The sequence below is a fragment of the Podarcis bocagei genome (genome assembly GCF_964188305.1).
Source record: "Podarcis bocagei genome assembly, chromosome: 13".
NCBI lineage: Eukaryota > Metazoa > Chordata > Lepidosauria > Squamata > Lacertidae > Podarcis > Podarcis bocagei.
The window spans coordinates 37,449,906-37,471,544 of record NC_138138.1 but is presented as its reverse complement, the minus strand read 5'-3'; the positions used below and the strand labels follow the sequence as shown (position 1 = coordinate 37,471,544).

General features: G+C 47.5%; 2 protein-coding genes across 12 annotated transcripts in view; both read left to right on the top strand.

Moving 5' to 3' along the window:
* PPP6R1 (protein phosphatase 6 regulatory subunit 1) overlaps nucleotides 1-14,264 on the top strand; it is a gene marked incomplete at its 3' end in the record, with an annotated part of 49,304 nt that extends 35,040 nt beyond the window's left edge. For 4 of the 10 annotated variants that reach the window (XM_081167094.1, XM_081167088.1, XM_081167090.1 and 1 more), the window contains 10 exons: nucleotides 395-492; nucleotides 1,682-1,705; nucleotides 2,591-2,648; nucleotides 2,746-2,894; nucleotides 5,304-5,455; nucleotides 6,091-6,265; nucleotides 7,276-7,358; nucleotides 8,943-9,039; nucleotides 11,109-11,234; nucleotides 11,593-14,264. In XM_081167094.1, coding sequence (XP_081023220.1) covers nucleotides 395-492; nucleotides 1,682-1,705; nucleotides 2,591-2,648; nucleotides 2,746-2,894; nucleotides 5,304-5,455; nucleotides 6,091-6,265; nucleotides 7,276-7,358; nucleotides 8,943-9,039; nucleotides 11,109-11,234; nucleotides 11,593-11,596 — 966 coding nt within the window. Of the gene's footprint in view, nucleotides 1-394; nucleotides 493-1,681; nucleotides 1,706-2,590; nucleotides 2,649-2,745; nucleotides 2,895-5,303; nucleotides 5,456-6,090; nucleotides 6,266-7,275; nucleotides 7,359-8,942; nucleotides 9,040-11,108; nucleotides 11,239-11,592 lie in introns of those variants that run through there. The other 6 variants (XM_081167092.1, XM_081167093.1, XM_081167097.1 and 3 more) reach the window with 6 other exon arrangements.
* A 973-nt stretch (nucleotides 14,265-15,237) lies between these two features.
* Nucleotides 15,238-21,229, top strand: TMEM86B (transmembrane protein 86B). 2 transcript variants are annotated; one of them, XM_081168735.1, is made up of 3 exons: nucleotides 15,238-15,354; nucleotides 17,978-18,225; nucleotides 20,345-21,229. In XM_081168735.1, exons 1-3 carry the CDS (start codon nucleotides 15,323-15,325, stop codon nucleotides 20,743-20,745), a joined length of 681 nt encoding a protein of 226 aa, XP_081024861.1. In that variant the 5' UTR covers nucleotides 15,238-15,322; the 3' UTR covers nucleotides 20,746-21,229. The 2 variants fall into 2 exon arrangements, with proteins under 2 accessions (XP_081024861.1, XP_081024860.1); XM_081168734.1 differs by having other exon boundaries at nucleotides 17,973-18,225.
* Nucleotides 21,230-21,639: the final 410 nt, after the last annotated feature.

The window sequence follows — 21,639 nt, the reverse complement described above, 5'->3', positions numbered from 1 at the left end:
ACTTTTCAGTACCTTTTTGTTGTCTTCATGAGTTGCTTTGTACACAGCTTTGTATCTCTTACCCAAAAAAGTGGGTTACAAAGTGATACAATATGAAACAGCTAAACGAAATGCTGGTCAGATGCCTCTTGTCATCAAGCAAATGATATTTGGGATGAGCTCCTTCCTGTAAGCTGAGTTCAAATAGGGTTCACTTGGCAGATTTGGATTAGGAGCTGTTTGGGGAGGGGGGGAATGACTGTTGTATTCATGTGTTCTCATACGGCATTTAGGTAGATCCATTGGGCCTAGTAAGTTTCTCTTCCTCTCTCTTCATATACCCTTCCCCCCCATATTTCCATTTGAACTGTAATTCACATTTACCCTCATTTCCTTTTCCTCCTCCACTTTATAGGCCTTTGTAGATTACCAGCTGCAGCAGATGACTTCGGCGTTCATTGACCACTTTGGCTTTAACGATGAGGAATTTGGCGAGCAAGAAGAGAACGTCAAGTTAGTGACACGGTTCACGGCCTCCCCTTTCCTCTCCCCTTTGCCGTGCTTGTGTGTCATCGTCTTGTTTTTTACTTGCTCTGTGCTCTTTTGGCTGAGAATAAGCATAGCCTCCAGTGGGAACAATAGCACGCAGCATCGGGGGGGTTTCTGCGTAGTTCCGGCAAGGAAGCATGCTTGTCCTGAGGGGCTCACAGTCAGAACTCTGGATGGGGTGACGTGTCCATAACCCCACATGGGATTGCACCTGCTCGGGCTGGCAGTGCGTGGAGACACCTGGCCTCATTTGTACTTGCCAACAAGAAGGAGATTATTCATTGGCCTGCCGCAAAATCTGGGGCGCATGTAATTTGCATGCACTTGGACACGGCACTTGGTGCTGGGCATTTTGTCCTGGAGTAAGAAAGATGCACAACGTAGACCTGGGAAGGGACATGTGGTCTGTGGCCTCTTGTCCTGAAGTTCTGCCTATAGGAGATGTTAGAGGCTCATCCTGAGCAAGGGGCTGAGGTCTGTAAGCCAGTGTTGCTTGTCTTCTCTTGAGAAGGCAGGTGGAGGGCCCAGGAAGCAAGGGGAGACATTTCCAGCCTGGTCTTGAGCCCCTGTTCTTTTGAGCATTGAAAAAAAAAAAGGATCATGAAAAGAGCCCTAGTGGGTCAAACCAAAGGCTGTTCTTGTCCAGCATCCTGCATCCCTTTCTGGCCATTGAGATGCTTCTGAGAAGCCCACAAGCAGCGCAGGATAGGTTCCGTCAGCCATTTGGAATGGAAGGGTGATCAGGTTCCTGAGGAGGAAGAATGAGATTTCTTCCAGACCCAGCTACCACCTGAGTCTCTGGCTCCAAACGTGCTTTGCTCAATTCACTAACTAGATCATCTTGCCTGGTAAGGAGGAAGGTGCCTTGGATTCCTGGGTCCTGTTACCATCTAAATATTTAATGTTCTCAGCAAAGATTGCCCAAGAGTTTGTCCTCTGCCTCCCCTCCCCCCCTTTTGGCAACAGCTTCAGCATGAATCCCATCTTTCCAAAGGGCTGAAATAGCGCAATAGAGGGAGTCTAGGGTGACATGGAGAATTCGCTCACCCCACCCCAGGGCAGTCTTTCTTTTCCCAGCCCCCCTGATTTCATGTGTCTGCCTCTCTCTCTCTTTCTCTCCCTCTCTCCCTCTCTCTGCCTATCTGCCCTGCAGTGCTCACTTCCGACAGCTGAAAAGGTAATGCCTAACACGCTGCTATGCTCCTCTCCAGCCACAGGCGGGGGTGTAGGGCTACATCCGTCCCCCACATCTGTGCAGTTCCACCTACCTCTTCCCCAGTTAAGGGTGCACCACCCAAGCAGATCAGACTAGAAGTGAAAGCCCAGGTGTATTCTGCATGCGCACATATTGAGCTTCCCTCTTGTATGTGTGTTTTAAAGTATATCTTTGTGCCCTGAACCCTTTGGAAATAAGATGGACAAAACAACAAGGGCATGGGAAAAAACACTGGTAGCTCGGTTGGTAGAGCACGAGACTCCTAATCTCTAGGTCATGGGTTTGATCCCCACATTGTGCAAAAGGTTCCTAGATTCTACAGTTCTATGGCTGGTAGATGGCCTGGGTGGCTTCTCCTCTCCTGATAGCAACTCAAGGGAGTTTTAGTTCTGGCTGCCACTATGGCTGTTCCTGCCATTATGTAGATAATACCGGGAACAGAAAAGGGATCTGAAGCTAATTCTTCTTATGGGAAGTGTTCAGAGGCAAAGCGCACGCTAGCTTGGGGATCCTGTCCATTTGGGAGAGGCGGATCTGTGAAAATGCTCATGTGAGGAGAAGTCACCTCTCTATATCAACTAAGATGTCCTTAGGCAATCTGCTGTCTCTGTCTCATGCCACCACCCCCAATCTCCAATCTCCAATCTCTTGAGGTAAGAGCAACTTAATTTGCATGGCCCCGCCTAGTGGAGCAAGTGGGAGGGGCAATCCCTTCTCCCGCCAGAAAACAAAGCTTTGCGGTAGGTTCAGTGCTACGTTCTTTCCCAAACTTAGGCTTTGGTCCTTTCCCGTGCCTACATGCAGTCACGTTCCGACCTTCATCTCGGTCTTCTTGTTTTCTTCCAGTGCTCCCTTTGACAAGACGGCCAACATCACCTTCTCCTTGAATGCTGACGACGACAGCGTAAGAGCCGCTCCTCTAGAGCTTTACTCCTCTTTGCCTCCCCTCTGCACCCGGCCTGGGCTCTGATCCATCTCTCTCCTCCACCCCTTTCTCACAGCCCAACTCCAACCTCTTTGACATCTGCTACAAAGAGCGCATCCAGCAGTTTGACGATGACGACGAGGCTGACGGTTCCGACGGGGAGGACATCTGGCAGGAGAAGGAGGCTGCTGTCTCTTCTGGTATGGCACAGCCTGCCACAGTCAGGTAGGAGAAGATCCCCTGCCCAAAGACCTCCTGGCACTCTCGGGGTGTGCCAAATGGGCTTTGGACTAAGGGTGCCTTCATGTTCATCGTGATCACTTTGATTTTCATAAACTTCTTCCAAGCACACTTCATGCATTTAATATTTGTAAAAAATATTTATATACCACCTGGTACAATCTGCCTTAAGGTGGTGTACATGAATATAAAGTGTGCTAAAACAATCAGAACAGTGAATAAGATGCAGCTGGTAAAGTGCAACATTGACTGACTCCCCAACAGTAAATACCAGAGCACAGGCCTTTTTCTTTCCCCTAATTTTATTTATTTATTTATTGAATTTATATGCCGCCCTATACCCAGGGGTCTCAGGGCAGTTTACAGAATAAAATCAAGATATAAAACCACAAAATGCATAATAAAAATAAAAAACAACAACCCAATAGCCCCCCCCCCAAACCACATTTTAAAAGGGCATAGGATGTCAATCAGATCATCCAAAGGCCTAGTTAAAAAGGAACGTTTTTGCCTGGCCTAAAGGTGTATAATGAAGGCGCCAGGCGAACTTCCCTGGGGAGAGCATTCCACAGACAGGGAGCCGCTGCAGAGAAGGCCCATCCTATGTACTAATATCAATGAATTCATATTTCTCCTGCTTTGACTCCTATAAAATTAGCTTTCATTGTCTTGTTACGTCCTGTGTAAAGCACACTTTTCTCAGTTGTTGTCATCCTGTTCTTTCCCCTCCCTTTTTGTGTCCTGTCTTTAAATCAGCCTTCGGCCATGCTGGCTGGGACTGATGGGAGTTGTAGTCCCCAAACATCTAGGGGGCACCAGGTTGGTGAAGACTGCTTTAGTTGGACTCTTTAGACTTGCTGCGATAGGGCTTTCTGCTCATAGGGAAGAGGGCATCCTCTCCCACCCGCTTGCCTAGGCAGGACTTCTAGAAGCTGCTTTCTCTTTCCTTCGCAGGTCTGCTTTATTAACTAGTTTTAAGTCGTTCGGTCAAGGAATAAGGCTTTCCTAAGCCCACAAGGGCTTCATTTCTACAAAGCCTTTTCTCCTTCTGCCAGGGCCTAGCTGGTTTCTAATTTGTAATTTGTACAGTACTCAGCACAGCCTAAATTGCTTAATAATTCATAGCGCTATTATTAGTAGTAATGAAATCCCGTACTGCGATGAATTGGTGTACAGTATCTGCCTCCCTCTTATAAACGTACGTGGCCAGTCTTTTAAGTCTGCTTCTCCCCACTCCTATTTCCCAGCCGTTATTTGTCCCCCTGAAGATGGTCTCTATTTTATGCCAATTATATGTTTCTTTGGGGGATCTGCTGTTTCCCCCCGCTTACCTAGTCTAATAACTCTAATACTGAAGGCCGGGTTTTACAGTCTCTTTTGGTTTCATTCTTTTTCTCTTTTTTGCAACAAGTGGGAATTTTCTCACTGAACGAGAGACCCTGTTTTGTTGCCTACATCTTATAAAAGCCCTGTGGAGCTCCTGCTTTCTGTCTCTCTCTCTCTCTCTCTGTGTGTACTTTAGCTTGCTGGGAACCTATTGGAGGGGTAGGCAACGGATTTTCCTACGGATGTGGTAAACTATAACTGCCATCAGCACCAGCTAGCGTGGCCAATGGTATAATGGATGATGGGAGCTGCTGTCCTAAACAGCTGGGCCAGCCACTGCTTTACACCCCTTCTCCATTAGCATTTCCAAATGCAGTGGCCTTTTTGAGGCCAGTCTTGTCATTGCCAGAAATTAACTTCCTGAACTTTATTCTTGAATTTTCTACCATTGCCAGTTCATTGGGATTTTGCTAGCTAGATCTAGGAATTTTCCTTTTTATAGCTCCATCTAGGAATTTCTCTTAATAGCCTGCCACCCAAATTACTTTACCCTATTGGATTGTTTTCTTTCCATTCACTTGTGAAGAAAAGAACTGTTCTCCTTCACAGCCCTGGTCTCTTTCATTCCTCTCTCCTCCTGGCATTTCAGCTAGTGCTTGAAGGGTGTCTGGCAGCATGCAGGTTGCACAGCAAGGACCCAGGCTGAATCCTCAGAACCTCCAGTGCAGCGGTTCTCAACCTGTGGGTCCCCAGATGTTGTTGGACTACAACTCCCATCATCCCTAGCTTGCTAGCTAGGGGGGCTCACAGGTTGAGAAAGGCTGCTGCAGGGGAAAGTACCTTGCGTAGCAGGGGTTGGAGCCCAGGACCTGCTGCCAGGTGGATATTGGGTTAGAGGGACTCAGTAGTCCATCTTCATATGAGGCAGCTTCATGTGTTTCTGGTGCAGAGAGAGGGGTAGCATCTCCCATTTGTCCAACAGGGTTGGGATGGAGAAACGTGCCTGCTGTGCGCATGATCTGAAATATCTCTCTTCCTTTCTTCCCCTCCTCCCCTTTTCGTTTTAAGCAGGAGCCTTGGCAGCACAGATAGTGAGGACAGTGAAGACTCAGAAGAGGGAGAAGGAGGCGAGGAGGAAGATCCCGGTGGGGGAGATGGAGATGCCACACATGTCAGCAACGGTTGCGGTGAACAGACGGAGGTGGAGAGAACGTTAGGAGGTCAGGGCTCCAGAGAGACCCATGTGGTCCGAGGGAGGGATTTGGTAGAGGGTGAAAGGGAGGCTTGTCACATCTGCTTGTTGACTTGGGGATGCTCTGCTACAAATAAGGAACAGCAGAATCCAACACAGACAAGCTTTGGGAGTGGGAGGGAGCTAGCAGCATACCAGTTCTTAGCCACATGGGGAAATACCGTATTTTTTGCTCCATAAGACTCACTTTTTCCCTCCTAAAAAGTAAGGGAAATGTGTGTACGCAGCGATCCCTCTTGCTGTTCTGGCTTCTGAGATTCAGAATATTTTTTTTTCTTGTTTTCCTCCTCCAAAAACTAGGTGCATCTTATGGTCTGGTGCGTTTTATAGAGCGAAAAATACGGTAATTTATCTGAAACTGGAGGATTTTGTAATTCAAGAAGGAGAGTGATAGATTTTGCCTTGGTCTTCCTGCCATTTTCCTTGTGATCTCTCTCTCTCTCTCTCTCTCTCTCTCTCTCTCTCTCTCTCACACACACACACACACACACACACACACCCCACATTTATGTGATCATCAGTATCTGGGGAAGGTAGAGATTTCAGGGCCTGGATTGTATTACTGGTTAGATCTGACCTCCTTTTCTAATCTGTTCTTCCCAGATCCTGACTGGGCAGATAGCCCCTCTGATTCTTCCTCGGAATCTATGGTGTCCTCGCAGCCTGTGGCAGCTGACACAGGAGCAGCGGTGTGGGATCGTCCCAACTCAGATGCCTCCTGCCCCACCACAGATAAGAATTGGGCCTCATTTGCAGAACCCCATATACAGCAAGAGAGGTGAGGCCTTGGAAGGCTTAACCTGTTTAAGACCAGCTGGATGTTCAGAGCAGGAGACTATTTGGGCGTCGGAGGGAGATAATGAACCGGCCGAGCCGTTGGAAGTCACTGGGGAGGCTGGTACTGAGGGAGATGGGTTTGAGGCATCAACACCTGAACAACTCTTGCTAAAGCATGTCTGACTGCCCATATGTTACTTGGCCAAGTTGAAGCTACAAAGCCCTGGACAAGTTGGGTTCAGGATATCTTAAGGGCTGCCTGAGCCCTTATAGGCCAGCTTGTTCACCAAGATCATCTGAAGGAGCACTGTTAGTTGACCCTGCATTACAGAGGCCTACTGGCTTCAGTTGGAACTTGGGTTCCCAAACTGTGCTCCATGATCCACTAGCGTCCTGGGAGCCTCATTCGGGTGGTGCTGCAGCATGGCTGTGAATTTGTGGTTGAAGACAGGAGATGGCACATTCATTGCATTACATATTCATATTGATTTTTCATTGTATTTTTATTGCTTTCTTTTAGTCCTTACATTGCATTACAATTTGAATTCTGTGGAATTTAAATCATTAATACAATAAAATATAATCTGTAAGAAATAAAAGAAACTACGAAAATACAGTGAAAAATCAGCCGACATCTAGCATGGCACATTACAGTTGCTACAACAGGCAGAAAAATCATTAAGTGGCCATTTTCAAATGGTCCGTGGGAGGAAAAAAAATGGGAACCGGGAATCAGTTCATTAATGTTTCCAGCCCCATGCTGTGGGACCCTCTTCCAGCAGAGATTAGGTAGGCATTCACCTTGTTGAATTTTCAGGTATGCAGCTATTTCAGCTTCCTTGGTTAGACAGTCATTTTAGTGATTATTTTGCATTTTTTCCTATGTTATTTTGTTTCCTTGTACTTGCATATATTGTGCACAGCCTTGATATTTTACGAGTTGGAGGCATACAACTAAATTGAAATTAAAGACCCGACCCCACCTTCTGATTTTATCCTTTTGGCTTCCAGGCCCCCCAAAGCACTTGTGGACCCTGCTTCCCCTGCTGCCCCCCCTCAGGAAGTGACGCAAAGCAATGTATCCACAGCAGGAGGTGAGTGGCGACCTACATCTTCAGAAACGGGATGGCCTCCAGAATGTGAGGCGTTGCTTCTTCTCTCCCCTCCCACACAGCTATTCTTCTCCACACTCCTTGGCACCTGCTGGTTTGCGTACTGTGAAATGGTTTCCCTTACTGTTGCAAACATGCGAGCGCTCGAGCAACACATTTTCTAAGTTGCTCGCCCAAACGTCTCAGTCTCTCACCTCTGCCAAGTGATCTGCCCCCTTTGGAGGGGAAAGACATTTGGATTGTGCTTTAGGCAAACAGTTGGCCAGCCGGTCCTTTCCATAGGCTGGTAGCACTGGGACCCGGCTGCTGGCAGGTGGACTTCTGTGACCTAAATAAAATCTGTAGTTGGCTGCTCTTGCTCTGCCTTAATAGAAGTGGCTGCTCTAACCTAGGGCATGGCCCAGATGATGCCATGAACCTAAAGGACATTTCCTTCCTAGCTACCTCAAATTGAAAAAATAAAGTTCTGGTGACCACAGCAGCCACCTCGTGGTTATAGGGCCCCAATTGGCTGGAAAACTTCAGGGACGGGAGAGCAGGGGTCCTGGAGGAGGTGTAGTTCCCATGGTCCTTGTTAGGTGGCCAACTACCCATTCCTTCAGGCTTCTCCTTCCTCTCTCTTCCCCTCCCCTTTGTCAACGAGGGACTTCTGTCCTTCTCCACAAATGACTATAAGGCAACAGTAGCACTATAAACATAGAATAGCCCAGCGGTAGAGAGGGGGCAGTTCGGAGTAATGGACCCTTCCCTTAGCATCTCAGCAGTTGGTTAGGATGACAGAGCAACTTGCCCGTTTCTTTCCAGTGAGCTTCATACCTTGAGCAGGGAGGGTTTTGGACCTGGGCTTCCCACATCAGAGCCAATCTTTCTAACCTTTGCACCACTCCCTCTCCACCCTAAGCCACTTCCCCTCATGACCAGCCCACTGGAAGTCCAGGAGTTTTTACAGCACATTCTTTTACAGCACATGGCGGTTCGAATTCCCGCGATGGGGTGAGCTCCCGTTACTCGGTCCCAGCTCCTGCCAACCTAGCAGTTTGAAAGCACGTCAAAGTGCAAGTAGATAAATAGGTACCACTCCGACGGGAAGGTAAACGGCGTTTCCATGCGCTGCTGTGGTTCTCCAGAAGCGGCTTAGTCATGCTGGCCACATGACCCGGAAGCTGTACGCTGGCTCCCTCGGCCTATAGAGCGAGATGAGCGCCGCAACCCCAGAGTCGGTCACAACTGGACCTGATGGTCAGGGGTCCCTTTACCTTTAGTCGTGTGAGCTTCCTTAAACACCCCATGACTGTCGTGCCTTCTGCTTCCCTACTGTGTGTCTCTAGTACATATGAATGCGAGAACCCTGGGGAGGGGGGGAGAATATAGGCGGCTTATGCCTGGAAGCTCAGAAGTAGCATCTCCGTAGAGGTGAGGTTTACAGCAGTTGAGAGGGGCTTGGCTTTCATACATAACCCTTTCTGAGGCTGTTTGCTGCCTCTGGACGTGATACACCCATCACCATTTTATCCACTTACTATTGAACTTCTTTCCCTCTTTTTCTCCCCAACCCCACCCCTGCAGAAACCTCTAGTGTTCAACAGGAACCTCCCACTCCAGACACAGGCCCCCCAGAAGGGGGTGACCCACCAAATCCCGTCACCATGACAACAGTAGCCAGGTAAGATGGTTAGGTGTGATCCATGATACAGATGGCTCTTGGTTCCCCTGAAAAGTTGCTAAGAAGAAGAGGAGGAGTCTGGATTTGATATCCTGCTCTATCGCTACCTGAAGGAGTCTCAAAGCGGCTAACATTCTCCTTTCCCTTCCTCCCCCACAACAAGCACTCTGTGAGGTGAGTGGGGCTGAGAGACTTCAGAGAAGTGTGACTGGCCCAAGGTCACCCAGCAGCTGCATGTGGAGGAGCGGAGACGCGAACCCGGTTCACCAGATTACGAGTCTACCGCTCTTAACCACTACACCACACTGGCACCCAATTTTTAAGATGAATAAGTACACTAATATCAACAAAATGCTCCAAAAGTCACCAGGTATATTGGAAGAGTATTAATATATATATATCCGTGTGTAGACACGTGTGTAAAAACACACACACACAGTCTAGTTGGTGGAGTTAAAACATTTTTTAAAATAACCAACCTTTGACATTGATGGTCACCGTGGTAAATGTTACTCTGCGCTCTAGCAAGCAGAACACATGGATCTCGTAGTGATCCTACTTCTGAAAAACAAAAGAGAAAGGAACCACAACCCCAGGCTTGGTTGGCATGGCAAACCAGGCCACTTTTTTTCCAGCAGCATGGCAGGGGATTTCAGCAACAGGCACCAGCCTGCTGCTCATTCACATTAAACCATAGATTGCTGTAACATGTGAACCACCAGACTGTTACAGATCTGGGAGCTTGACCCTTTTAAAGCGGGTGATTTTGAAGCTTTCCTTTTCAGTCAGGCTTTTCGTGACTAGGACTTAGGGAAGAAGAGAGAAGGAATTGTCTTGTTATGCTGGCTCTGATTTTTATCTGGTCCTTTTTTGTTGCGTTATCTACACTGTTGAATTTGAACTGTATTCCACTGGGAGAATTATTTGTGATTTGAAAAGCAGGTTAAGATGGACCTAGGGAATTAAATACATCACATATTAGAGGGCTGCAACCTTGAAAGGCTGGTATGAAGGAAAAGTTGCCTCTTAATCTGGCTTGAGGGGATAGGGCAGAGGTTATTGACACCTTGTCAGTATCCTTTTGCAGGTCTTTATTCCCTTTCAGTAGTATTCCCAGGGAACCAGGGTGGATTCGATTTAAATCAAATTGATTAAAATCAGAATTTAAATCACTAGTCAGTAAGACTTGATTTAAATCATTTTTTTACAGAAAGACTCATTCTTGCTGGTATAATCTTAATATTTACAACCAGGTGAAGGTTTTATTTTTGGAATAATAAATTTTCAGAGTAGTTTTTACAGTGATATGAAAAATTACTGGTTTGGTTATACTATTAGAAATACATAGACAGATAATTATGAAATTATTGTGAGATTTAATAAGATAACGGTTTATATTTGGACAACTTTTCTGCTGTACTTTATTGGAAGGAGGAAAATAATCATTTCCTTAGTAACAATTGAACTAAAACAATAACATTATAGTATATGTATCCATGTTTGTTAACTGATGTTGTTAAACATTTATTTCTTTAAACAGACTGAGTTTTAGCACACATGAAAAACTTAAAACAAATCCTTATTTCCTGATGAATAGCCTTTGGACTATAATGTAACTTAAATAGAAAGCTATCTTTAGGAAGATTTTTCCTCCAAAAGCATTTTATTTTAAAAATCCAATTTAAATCAAAAACATTTGATTTAATATTTTTTTTAAATCATTTTTTTAAAAAATCAAAAAAGTCATTGATTTTTATCCACCCTGCTGGAAACCATTAATTTCTGCAGGAGAAACACAGCAACAAAACAGATATAGAGGCCATATTCCTTATGTGATGATCTCTCTCTCACACACACTCCACATTTACGTGATCTTCAGTATCTGGGAACGGTAGAGATTTCAAGACCTGGATTGTATCACTGGTTAGATCTGACCTGCTTTTCTAATCTGATTGTGAGAACAGTGTGTGTCATGTGAAATTTGACACTCCTTTCCAACATGTGCGTGGTGTGACCAGGCCACGGCTTCACTCCTACTCTGCCACCAGTTCCCTCTTGTCTTTCCTCAGCAGCACAGTAGAGCCTCCCCCAACTACCTCTGATTCCGCCCAGCCGCTCCAGGAGACAACAGAGACTCCACAACCCCAGCACAGCAGCTCCCAACAGACAGAAGAGCAGCAGCAGCCGGCAGCCAGGTGAGGAGGGACTGTAGGTAAGAGGAGATGAGCCTGCAAACTGCTCTGCTCTGCCTGCCAGGATGTAGGAAGGATGGCATCTGGGAACCAGGATATGGGTTGGGAGTCCTTGGCTCATGGAAGAGGGTGGGATTCCCCTACAGAACCTCTCTTCTGCTTCAGACGTCGTGAGAACGAGAAGCTCGTTCTTGCTTTTTAATACTGAAAGAAGATGCTGAATTCCGCACGTGATGTAAAACTCCTGGATTGCGCAGCTAGCTGCTCCTTCCCTCCTGCGGGAATACCCTCATTCCTCTGTGTATAAGCTGTAGACGAAATAGTTAATATGCACTCACACCCCGTCCTTGTCTTTCCCCAGATAAAGCCTCTCCGTGGGTCTCGTCACTGGGGAAGGCCCACAGCTGCTTGCTCGAACAAGTCCATTTTGCCAGGGACTGTCCCCAGTCCTTCCGGTGCCTTCACCCCTGTGGGCAGGTGGGAGAGGGGGCAGAAGAGAAAGCAGCAAGGGGCAGCGAAAGAGCCCAGCCTCTCCCCCTATCCCACCCCGAGCAATCACTGAAGAAACCAGGACCTGGTACCGACGAGCACCTGCGAGAGAAACAGATGTGCGTCCCAAGCGCAAAAGCATCTTCCTCCTCCTGGCCCGTTGGTTGGCACAGCCCAGCAAGAGTGCCTCTCCCCCAGGAATTCTGCAGGGCGGGGGGGTGGATCCGTCTCTCCTCCTTTGGCCTCTTTCCCCTACGAACCCCCCCCTCGCCCCGCCCTCCCAGTATGCATACGTACACACTGCTGCACTGAGCAAAACCTGTCTGTTTTGATGCAATTAAATTTTATGCTTATATCGTACCAGAGGTCTTCTGATGGGGGGGTAACACTGAACAGGGCGGGGAGAAAAAACCCCATCAAGCAACAATCTCGCCACTGTTTTGAGGGCTCTTCCTCTACCTGACAGCCACACCTGCAAGCACAAGTCTGCCACAGCTCCTCTCTCCGCAGCCCCCGTCTCCAAATTTGCCCACAGGGTGGCAGGTCAGATTAGCATGGCAGAATTATCTCACAGGGTAAAGAAGGATCAGGAGGTTGCCTAAAGCGGCTTCTCTGAAGACCACTGCCTCAAGGTAGGGTTAGGAAGTGCAATGAGGGGGGTGAGGTCGTGTGAGAGCTGTCCTTTCCTCGCTGGGATGAAATCGTGATATTTCTGCCCTCGTGACACTTGTTTGAAGCTAATATCCAAGAGGAAGCAATGGGTGGCCAAGGAGAGGGAGGCAGAGCCAGCCTTCCCTGTCTCCTGACTGAAAATAGTTGCTTCCATTCCCTGCCTGCCTCCCCAAACATCGCCATCATTTAGGGTTCCTCAACCAGTGTACTCAGTGAAAAGAATTTTTAGGAGAGATGTGTGCATACAACCATGTGAAATCTGGATTGACCCTAAAGTTTCCATCATTTTGTTTCTCCCGCTGTCAGCATACGTCCACCAGCTCACTGAGATTTAAGCTGGACCTCCTCCCAGTGGATTTTGCCTTCCCCACTCACTTTCCTTCCAGCATTGGTTTGTTTCCTCACTATTAAAGAGCTCCACAGGAAGTCCACAGTCTCTCCCGCATATCCAAGCAGCAGCATGGTCGGGAGGGGAAGCGCAATACCCTGTCATAGCATCTTCCCTCCCATGGCAGTGGTTGTTGAAAAAAGACATGGGGGGGGGGGAATGATACCCATGCCAGCAGCACGTGTTCTATAGTTGGTTTTGGAAATGATCCTTAGCCCTAAGCAGCCCCATTGTGATTTCAGAAACCCCACCAGTCTCCAACAGGGAGTTTGTCCATGAATATTGGCTTGTCCTTCAGCTTCATTGTGGCTGATTGACAGACACCAGCTGCACATTAACAGATAAAAGAGTTGGTGGCTGCATTTTGGCCCACGTCCTCGCTGCTCCTAACTGCAGCAACCAAATATGGATCCAAATATTGCAATCTTTTCCCTCGGGAGTCATCAGAAACGGAGAGGGTTTCGTTCTCTGGGGTTATGCGGTGGGATTCACCTTGCAGAACTACAGCAAGTACATTGTAGAAAAGTAACTTTAGACCCCCAGTTTATTCCCCCTGCATCCCTGAATCTGTTTGGGTTGTGTGGGTGGGGTTTTCTGCCCCTCTCCACCTACTTAAAACCAAATTCTCCTGCCTCTTTGAGAGTTCTGGCTCAAAGTCCTGCACTTAACAACACAAAAGACCAAAATGACCCTGGTAGAATGCCCTAGGGACCTATCCTGCAGCCTCCCCTTCTCCATAATCCTTGTTCCAAAGAGAAGTGCCCCCCTGCTTCCCAGTTACACTCCCTTGAAGGCCAAGGAGCTCTTATTCTTACCCCAACCAAATCCTGCTCCTCTTCTCTTGGGGCTCCTAGAAACAGGATTTTCCACCAAAGGCCTCAGAATTACTGCTTTTTTCCTCTCTCTTCTGGCCTCCCATCCAGCTGTTGACGTGCTTTGGACTTTTCTGTAGCTCCTTTTTATAGTGTTTAAAGGAAAATGAAATCTCACTGCCTCACCCTTGCCTCTGACTACAGAATTGGGACAAGAGCATTGCAAAAAAGTTCAGCCAAGAACACCTTGAGATTTGGAAGGGTACATAACGCCAGTGCCCGTGGGGCTTGGTGTATGTGTGGAGGTGGCAAGAAGATCTAATATCAAGGTTTGTAGAGGTCTGATTCGGGACATTGAGCGTGGTAGGAAGCGAAGTCACGGTGGAGGGACCTTTCCCTTGCGCAAGCACTAAGCACCCTTCACCCCACCTCTTTACTTCCAGGTGGTCAGTAAACTTGTACCCCTTCCCCATCTCTCCCTTTCCTCTTTCTCCCACCCCCATATAAGTGGCAATATTTCTTGAAGCTCTTAAACCACAAAGGACAGAAGTGGCCTTTCGCGTTGTCTGCGTCATGCCATGTTCATGCCATGTCAGTAATTTCTTTTTTTCTTTTTCCCTGTGTGTGTGTATGTGTGTGTTCTATTTGAATAAAGAGATTCTATGGCTGTAATAGACTTGGCTCTCTGTGTTTTTCTACGAAACAATAGTTCCTTAGCTGCCTCCTCCCGCTCCGTGTGTCACACCGCCCCCCCCCCAAGACACCAGTGTTAAGAGTCCTGATGTTACAGAATGGACTATACTATCAATATAGGAAGCCACCTTGGAAGGAGTTATTTTACTTATTACCACCTTTTTCTTCCAAGGTGCTCAAAGTGGTGTATGTGGCACTCCTCCTCATTTCATTCTCACAACAAACTTGCGAGGTAGGTTAGGCTCAGAGATGCTGACTGGCCCAGGAGGCTGCCTCAGAATCTCGCTGGCTCAGTCACACCCGAACTCACAGCACAGAGCCGCCCGCAGCAGAAGAGCCCACCATGGTGCTCCAACAGACAGGCGGGTTCTTCCCCGGACTCAACTCTCGGGCCCTGGACTCTCAGCCTGGTGCCCCTGAGAGCCTGGCGCCCGGGTGCCCCGCACCCCTAGCTCCTATGGGTAAGATGGCCCCGTGTGCACATGTGATTAGCCAGGATCTTTCATGACCCACCTCTGCAGCCCCTCACGCCAACTATTTAATAAATGGCTTCAGCCCTTCAGAGCACTAAGAAGAAGAAAGATGCTGCCAATCCTTTTGTTCCTTCTGGCCTGCCTATGTGAGCAGGGGAGTATTGATCAGCTTGTGCTTGGTAATGGTTTCTTTTAAACAGAACTTGAGGGTCTAGAGCAGGGGTGGGGCAAAGCCTTTATTATTATTCTCTGTTTAGGTAAGTTTTTAATGTCTGGTGTTTTACTGTATTTTTAATATTTTGTTGTAAGCCGCCCAGAGTGGCTGGGGAAACCCGCCAGATGGGCGGGGTATAAATAATAAAAGTATTATTATTATTATTACTACTACTACTCTGGTACCAAGCAGAGACAGTGTGACAGGTCTTATCAGTTGGCCCCTTGTACCCTGAGGGAGTTGAAAGTCCACTTTGCTGCAAGGTGCAAGCATAACTGGCACCCGCTTCAAGATCAGGCAGCTTCTGTTACCACCAGCGCTAGGAGTGGCCATGGATATCCTGGAGCTAGATGCCCACTACAGGAAAAAGGCAGCGGCCAACGTAAGAGTCTGTATATCTGCTACAAAGGGTGGTTGGAAGGAGACAGGAGAGGCACTGGTGGGAGATGGGGCTCCCTGGGAGATTTCTTGACCTGGGGAGGGGTCCATAGCTCAGTGCTTTGCTTGTCGACGAGCCAAGGTTCCATTCTTGGCATTGTCTGGTAGGGCTGGGAAACAACCTTGCCTGGAAAGAGCTGCTGTCAGGGTGGACAATGCTGAGATAGATCAGTGAGCTAGATCAGTGGCTCCCTGGCGGGCAGTGGGATTTCTGGGGGTGGGGGGTACTGGAGTTGTAAATGACTTTTTTTCATATCACTGGATCAAGTTCATCCTTTTTGTCGAAGTCAGCTAGATAGCTTTTATTGGATTTTAAACAAATGTGCAATTAATTGTTACTGTTTTGAATTTCATTGTGTCATCATCATGCGAAGATCCTGAATAATGCTTTTTATAAAGGTCAGGGGTCACTGGGGGTGAGTTTATGGAACCAAGGGGGTGCTGGTCTCAAAAAGTTTGGGAACTACTAAGCCCAACCCACTAACTGTCAGAAGCAGCTTAAGGAAATGTCTTCCTCTGATAAACCTGTTGATGCCTCAAATAAGACGCCTGGATTTTTGCTTTCTTTTGCTGCACGCCTCTCCTTCATGGAGAACTCGGGAATCCTGGCTCCCTTTGCGTTGCTTCCTATTAAAACAAACACTGCACAAAATTCCCTGGTGCACTAAAACCCTACCTTTGAACCCAGTTGAACCCAGGTTTCCTCCAATGTCCAAGTCCTTAAGTAATCCAGATATTCGAGTGAAGCCCCCCCCCCCAGCTCTGCCAGCCCCTCCTGGGCCAGGAGTCCTTCCATTCATCTCCCCTTTGGATCACTAAAAGGATGGAGCGGGTGGTTGGGTGGAGCAAGTGGAAAGTTTCTTCCAAAGCCCTCCTGTGTGCAAAAGAAGCCGGGGCCCATTCCATGAACCTGAACCGTGGGAGATCTCAGGACAGTGCATAAGTAAACTATAGAATTAATTGCATAGGTAAACTATGGAGTTTGCTTCCACATGATGTAGTGATCGCCACCAAAGCGGACAGCTTTAAAAGGCGATGAAGCAAATTCATGGAAAATAACTCAAGGGCGACTAATATTATGAAGGTTGCCGGTTACCTCCAGTGTCAAGGCTTGTATGCCTGCAAATACAAGTTGCTGGGGATCATGGACCAAGGAGTGCTGTTGCACTCATGTCCTGCTTGTGGACTTCTCAGAGGTGTCTGGCTGACCACTGTGAACACAGGATGCTGGACTAGAGAAATCTGACCCAGCAGGACCCCTCTTACGTTCTAAAGATGGCACCTTCACTATCATGAGTGTTCAGAGTCCATAAAATTCTGTCAACAAGACAACTGGAACACTCCAGTTTAATGGCAGGGAGAAAACTGGCGTCTCATTTGGATTTTGGTCCCACGATTTTTATTCCTAGTTTTGGTGTTTATACTAGCAATGTCTTTTCTTTCTTTCTTTCTTTCTTTCTTTCTTTCTTTCTTTCTTTCTTTCTTTCTTTCTTTCTCTCTCTCTCTCTCTCTCTCTCTCTCTCTCTCTCTCTCTCTCTCTCTCTCTCTCACACACACACACACACACACACACACACACACTTACTTGGTGGGAGGTGGGGAACAAGCTTTGCAATGGATCCAGAGCTCTCTTTTTTGGTCTGGGTAACTATTGTACTGGGAAACTGCAATCTATATTACTTGGCCAATCATCAAAATAATGAACAGCAAAAGCTTTGGGGTTGGCAAAGGCTGCATCCACGATTTGTGTTCCCCACTGTACGATGAAAGAGTGAGGACAAGGAATTTGCATTCTCTGTCAAACTTTGGCTTCGGAGTGTACAAGTTCATGTGTTTGCATATTACAGTTCTTGGATATTTGACTAGGTGTTGAAGAAACCTGATATAACCTGCGTGTCAGTTCAGCCCAAGCACAGCACACAATGCTGTTTGAAATCAAATGGGGAAACTGGAAACCGCAGCATAGCATGGGTTGCCAGCACCCAGGGTAGGGCAAACCTTGTGCCCCCCCCCCCGGTGGATTGGGCAGCTGGAGTGGGGTGGGGTGCGCCAGGAAGGCACTCAAGGAGGGTGAACAGAGCCCGCCTCCAACAGACTCCTTGCCCGCTGCATCCATCCACCTCCCCACTAGCAGAAGTAATTAAAAGACACAGAAAACAACAGGACCAACACTATTAAAACAGACTGATCAGTGTTAATTGCTGCCACTGCCCGGGCAAGCTAGCCTGGCATCCTTAAGAAATAATAATGGTGGTGGTGCCTGGCCAGATTGCCTGAGTGAGGAATCCTACTGTTAAAAGCATAAAAACAACTTAAAACAGCCACCATCTAACGTAATACACAGTTAAAATGATAAACTACCTATTCAGCTGAAAGCAGATTGGAATAGTCAAGTCTGTAAGGAGCTTTGGAAAACAACCAATGGAGGAACAAAACACACCCTGCAGAGGAGGCGGGATTCCACAAGGAAGGGGCCACCACAGAAAAAGCCCTGTGAGATGGGGGGGGGCTAAACGGAGGGGGGAATCACTGAAGAACTCTCTTTTCATGTCGCATCCTTAGAAAAGGAGTTTGCTGTATAAGCTGCTGCCTTTCGCCATCTCCTGCACGTCGTACTTCATCCTCTGGCTTCCTGAGAACAGTGTGCAGAGCGCCATCGTCAAATGCCTCCCCGTCCTTTCCTTGGCGTTCTTTGTGGCTTCCCACGCCTACAGTATGGCTGTTTTCACACCATATGCCCGCCACATTTTCCGAGGCCTGCTGTTCTCAGCGGTAGGGGACATCTGTTTGGTGTGGTCAGAACTTTTCCTTCCAGGTATGAGGTTAGAGGGATCTGTGGGGAGGAGCCCTGCTGTATTCTGTTAACCACCAGTTTGCACTTTACGAGGTTTGCGCTGTGGGGATTCAGTGAGGAGGGGGAGAACCATGTCCACTGCCTTGAGCTCCCTGCAGAAAAGATGGGATAGAAATGCAGTTATATATGTAAGTGCCGGTTTTGACCTATAAAGCCTTAAACATCTCAGGACTGCAGTACCTCAAGGACCACTTCTTTCCATATGAACCTACCCGGACCCGGAGATCATCTTCTGAGGCCTTTCTTCAGGTGCCTCCTCCTCCAGAGGTCTGGAGTGTGGCAACACAAGAATGGGGCCTTCTCTGCAGTGGCTCCCCATCTGTGGAATGCCCTCCCCAGGGAAGTTCACCTGGCACCTTCATTATACACCTTTAGGTGCCAGGCAAAAACGTTCCTTTTTAATCATGCCTTTGCTTTGATTGATGACCTATGCCCTTTGTTTTGGTTTTTTTTTTTGTTTTTGGAGGGAGGAGTTATTAAGTTGCTGTTTTTATTTTGATTATATATTTTGTGGTTTTTATATTCTGATTTTGTTCTGTGAACCGCCCTGAGACCTCCGGGTATAGGGCGGAATATCAAACAAACAAACAAACAAATAAAAACAAAGCAGCTAAATGCAGCAAAAAAACTGCCCAAAACAACACCAGCAGGAATCTAGGCAACCTAGTAAAAGAGGGCCCAAATAAGACGGAAAAAATGAATGTTTATCAGCACTTCGTACGTTAGCTACAGCAGATGTGTGCAAATGCTTGATGTTTTTAATTATGCTTTTAGATATGCTGTAAGCTGCCCAGAGTGGCTGGGGAAACTGAGCCAGATGGGCAGGATTGATTGATTGATTGATTGATTGATTGATTGATTGATTTAAAATGAGACTTGTCCAGTCTGCAAATCTGAATTCATCCATCCACAAATACTATCTCTCGCCACATGGGGGCACCAGCAATACACATATAATGCCTGACGGGATGATTTCCTAGAAAGATCAGGAAGAACATCCCCATTGGAAAGATCTGGGGATATTTTTTCCTCTGGGACCTGCGCTGGCTGATGGCAACATCCATCCAACGGATGTCAAAATCTAATTCGCAACCTAGATAAACGGGTGCATCAGACCTTAGTAAAATCTAAGGATTAATGTGAAGGGTGGAGTCAGTCGTGGATGACATGATGGGGCTGAGTCTCTTTGCTTCCCTCTGGCCAAAGGGCTGCCCCATGCCAGGGTGAGGAGAGATGAGGCAGCAGCAAGACTGTCTGTGCCACAGGGCCTGCCTTGGCCATTTAAAGCAGTCTCATGCCACTTCAGGTGGTCATGGCTTCGTTTGTTAAGGGTCCTGAGAGTTGCTAGGAGACCCCTATTCCCCTCCCAGAGCTATAATTCCCAGGCTGGTTTAAATGACAATCCCTCTATTCAGGGAATTAGTCGTAAAATGTAGGTAAGGCCTTTGTTTCTCGTTTTTCCAATTGTAAATCCAGTTCCCCATTTCTATGTTGGTTTGTGATTTTTTTCTTTTTAAGTCCTCACAAAAACTCCCCATCATTTTAGTGCAAATGTCTCCTAATACACAGCTCTGCTTTGTTTACGGCTTCTGCAAAGTGGTTTTCCCCAGAATCTAATACAGTCGTACCTTGGTTGTTGAACGCCCTGGAACTCGTACGTTTTGGCTCCCGAACGCCTCAAACCCGGAAGTAAGTGTTCCGGTTTGCGAACATTCTTTTGGAACCCGAATGTTCGACAGGGCTTCCGTGGCTTCTGATTGGCTGCAGTAGCTTCCTGCAGCCAATCAGAAGCCGCAATTGGGTTTTTGAACATTTTGGAAGTCGAATGGACTTCCGGAATGGATTCCGTTCGACTTCCAAGGTACGACTGTATATTTTTGTGTGTGTGTGTTTCCACCAGTGCAGGCATATTTATACACACTGAATTTATTGCAAAATTCTGCGAAGTGCAAATTTTGAAGGCTGTGTTTCGGTCTGCATATTTGTTTCAGAAAATGAGAGCTAGGTAGATTAGCCTTTAAGTGCAAACTGATTCGAATTTCTCTCTGTGTGTGTTTTTCTCCATTTTCTCTCCTCGTAGGGACGGCTGCTTTTGCCGCGTGCCACGTGTCCTACATCTTAGCCTTTGGCCTGGGCCCCTTTCGGCCCCTCACCTTCCTGGTGGTTCTGGGGTTGGTGGCCACGTCGTATGTCATCCTCATCTTCCCCTGCCTTCAGGGTGTCTTTGCCTACGCCGGGCCAGCCTATGCGGCCATCATCGGCACCATGTGCTGGCGTGCTCTGTCCCGCACGGAAGCCCAGCTGAGCACCTCGCTTGGCAGCGTGATCTTCATCGTGTCCGACCTGTTTGTCGCCCTCCATCACTTCTGCTCCTCCTCGCTGCCTCATGCCCGCTTCCTGATAATGAGCACCTACTTCACAGCCCAGGCTTTGATTGCGGTGTCTGTGTCCTCCCGGAAGGTTTCTCAGAAGGAGAACTGAGTGCAGGACTTGGACTGCTGTCGAGTTTCAACCATTTTGTGTGCAGGAGAAAGGACTGCAGGCATCCGACCTCCTGACTCCTCCCGAGTTCAGCTATAACTTTCTAGGCTCTGTCCTTCCTCTCAGGAGCTCAAGTCTCTCCCCTTCCCCCAAATCAATTTTGCTTTCTCATCTCTTCCCTCCATGCACTTTCTCCAAAGCAGTGGAAAGTAGTTTGTTTACGGTAAAGCAATAAGCTTTCACACTATAATGCAGGGTGTTTGCAGATCTACAAGTACATTCAATATCAACAGCTTAGCATGAAAAGCAAAAGCAAGATTGTGGCGGGGGGGCGGGGAAACAGTGGTACCTCGGGTTAAGAACTTAATTCGTTCTGGAGGTCCGTTCTTAACCTGAAACTGTTCTTAACCTGAGGTACCAGTTTAGCTAATGGGGCCTCCCGCTTCTGCCGTGCCGGCCGCATGCAATTTCTGTTCTCATCCTGAGGTACTATTTCTGGGTTAGCGGAGTCTGTAACCTGAAGCGTCTGTAACCCGAGGTATGACTGTAAAGGGAAATGAACCCAGATAATACCTGCTCTCTCCATCTCACAATCTGCTACTCTCAGGGCCAAAAATCATGTATGAGGGGTGGTGTCATTTGGCAAGTTGCAGACCCATGGAAATCAGTTAGGTCCGCTAATTTCAGTGGGTCTGTACTGAGTAGAACTAATCCCAGATAGCTTCTCAGTTCTCTTGTCTCATCTTCACTTTAGATGACGAGCAAAACAACGTTGGGGGAAGGTTAAGGGAAACGGACAGAGCTTGTCATGATTCTGAAAGCCATACTGAAGACTTCTCTATCCAGCTTTGCTTCTCCACCAACACCCTGCGGCCTCTTTTTTAGTGTGAAGAA